The sequence below is a fragment of the Mandrillus leucophaeus genome, unplaced genomic scaffold, assembly GCF_000951045.1.
Source record: "Mandrillus leucophaeus isolate KB7577 unplaced genomic scaffold, Mleu.le_1.0 Scaffold619, whole genome shotgun sequence".
NCBI classification, from domain to species: Eukaryota; Metazoa; Chordata; class Mammalia; order Primates; family Cercopithecidae; genus Mandrillus; species Mandrillus leucophaeus.
Genome location: NW_012106686.1, coordinates 1,109,747 through 1,112,022, shown reverse-complemented (window position 1 = coordinate 1,112,022; position 2,276 = coordinate 1,109,747). Strand labels below are relative to the sequence as shown.

The window sequence follows — 2,276 nt, the reverse complement described above, 5'->3', positions numbered from 1 at the left end:
TACAGGTGTGTGCCACCATGCCCAGCTAATTTTTTTTAGAGATAGGGTCTAGATATGTTGCCCAGGCTGGTCTTGAACTCCTGCCCTCAAGTGATCTTCCTGCCTTGGTCTCAAAAAGTGTTGGAATTACAGATGTGAGCCACTGTGCCCTGCTGTGATTTTAATGGAGTTTTTCTTAGGAGAAATGATTATGTCTTTATTCTCCATAGAAGTTAATATTATGTTTAGCTAGGAGATAAACTTAATAATATTTGAAGACTATTTAAGAAATTTAGTGTATTCCAGAAATACTAACTGCCTTAGAATTTCTGACCTCTAGTTGGTAATACATCTAAGCTTGCTAAGATTGATTATTTTGTTTATTTCCAGATATGTGTTAACATTTTAAGTATTATTTTACAGTGTTTATAGTATTATGTAAGTTGTGTTAGTGGAACGAATTAATTCTTGTGTATCTTTATTTTTTGCATCTTGAAATTCTTTGCAATAGGAATAGAGTACTTTAGTGGAGGGGATTCAAACTTGGAAAATGCTTTTCTTGTTGTTTGACACTTTTCCTTTGTGTGTGTGTGTGTGTGTGTGAGTCAGAATCTTACTCTGTCACCCAGTCTGGAGTGCAGTGGCACGATCTCGGCTCACTGCAGCCTCCGTCCCATGTTCAAGCAATCCTCCTGCCTTAGCCTCCCAAGTAGCTGGATTACAGATGCCTGCCACCATGTCCAGCTAATTTTTTTTGTATTAGAGATGGGGTTTCACCATGTTTGCCAGGCTGGTCTTGAACTCCTGGCCTCAAGTGATCTGCCTGCTTTAGCCTCTCAAAGTGCTAGGATTACAGGCGTGACCCACCACACCCAGTCTGGCACTTTTCTTTTGTATACAGCAAGGAAGCCATCTAAGAACTATTTATGGGATTGCGTTACAAGAAATGGCTTTTTGCTTTTTAGCTTTTTTTTTTTTTTGCTTTTTTTAGTAGAAAGAGCCCCAGCCTGGGAGCCAGTTGAGGTGATTTCCAGTCTTGGCTCTACCACTAGAGAGTTTTATGACCACAGATAAGTTACCTGACTTATCCAGATGTCGAGTTTTCTATCTGTAATAGAGGAGCTAGATTCAATGACCAATGTGTAACCTTTAAGTTCTGAAACTAGATTTTATGATCTGTCAGGTAATTCTGTACTGTATGTCATATGTTAAATGTTTGCGCCAAATAATCTTTTAGTAAATAAGACCACATTTTATGTAACATTAAAAAACAGTTACTTGCTCTACTAAGTAATTAAACAGTTCATATATCCATTTTTTATGTACCATTTGAAGACCTTGTTATTTTTATTTATAATATAGTTGAAAAGTTCTGTAGAAACTTGAAAAATAGTATGCTATTTTGTATATTTTCTCCAAATTTTTTAGTTCAGAGTTTAGCAGTCACAGTTATTGACAAGGTCGTATTGGAATAAAAAGTTTAAGGTTACGTAAACTATTACCTCATAAAAGTCTGTTCTAAATTTATGAAGTATGTGAGATGTTTTGATACAGGCATGCAGTGTGAAATAATCACATCGTGGAGAATGGGGTATCATTCATCCCCTCAAGCATTTATCCTTTGTTTTCCAAACAATCCATTTATACTCTTAGTTATTTTAAAATGTGCAATTATTATGGAGAATAAAAAGATGGTCATTGCTCCTAAGAATGATAAGAAATACTTCTGTTTGTCATGTTACCAGGCTGAATTATCATGAATAAGCTTCTGTAGGTAACACTTTGAGACCTTGTCTCCAGTGTGCTATTTTCATAACAATTACAATTTTATCATTGTAGCCAAAAAATGTTCAACAGCATGAGAAGGTTCAGAAAGCCAGTACAGAGGGAGTCGCCATTCAGGGTCAACAGGGAACTCGACTTCTTCCTGAACAGCTCATTAAAGAAGCCTTTATTCTCAGTGACCTTTTTGATATTGGAGAATTGGCAGCTGTTGAGCTTCTTCTTGCTGGTAGGTTGACATTTAACTGCAACAGTGGTAAAATAATGCAAAATTATAAAATGACTTATAGTTTAAAATAGTTTATTGTTTAGATTCTATCATAGTTTTTAAGGATGCAGTTTGGTAAAACCATGTTCAAAATATTTCCTTTTTTAATCTTTCTTTGCTTATTTATTTATTTAGAGATGGAGTCGCGCTCTGTCGCCCAGGCTAGAATGCAGTGGCACGATACCAGCTCACTACAACCTCCACTTCCCGGGTTCAAGTGATTCTCCTGTCTCAGCCTCCCGAGTAG

General features: G+C 36.4%; 1 protein-coding gene across 1 annotated transcript in view; it reads left to right on the top strand.

Annotated features, from left to right (window-relative positions):
- Positions 1-2,276, top strand: part of NUP205 (nucleoporin 205kDa) — a 92,807-nt gene that overhangs the window by 10,890 nt on the left and 79,641 nt on the right. Inside the window, exon 3 of the mRNA XM_012000119.1 lies at positions 1,819-1,990. Coding sequence (XP_011855509.1) covers positions 1,819-1,990 — 172 coding nt within the window. The remainder of the gene's footprint in view (positions 1-1,818; positions 1,991-2,276) is intronic.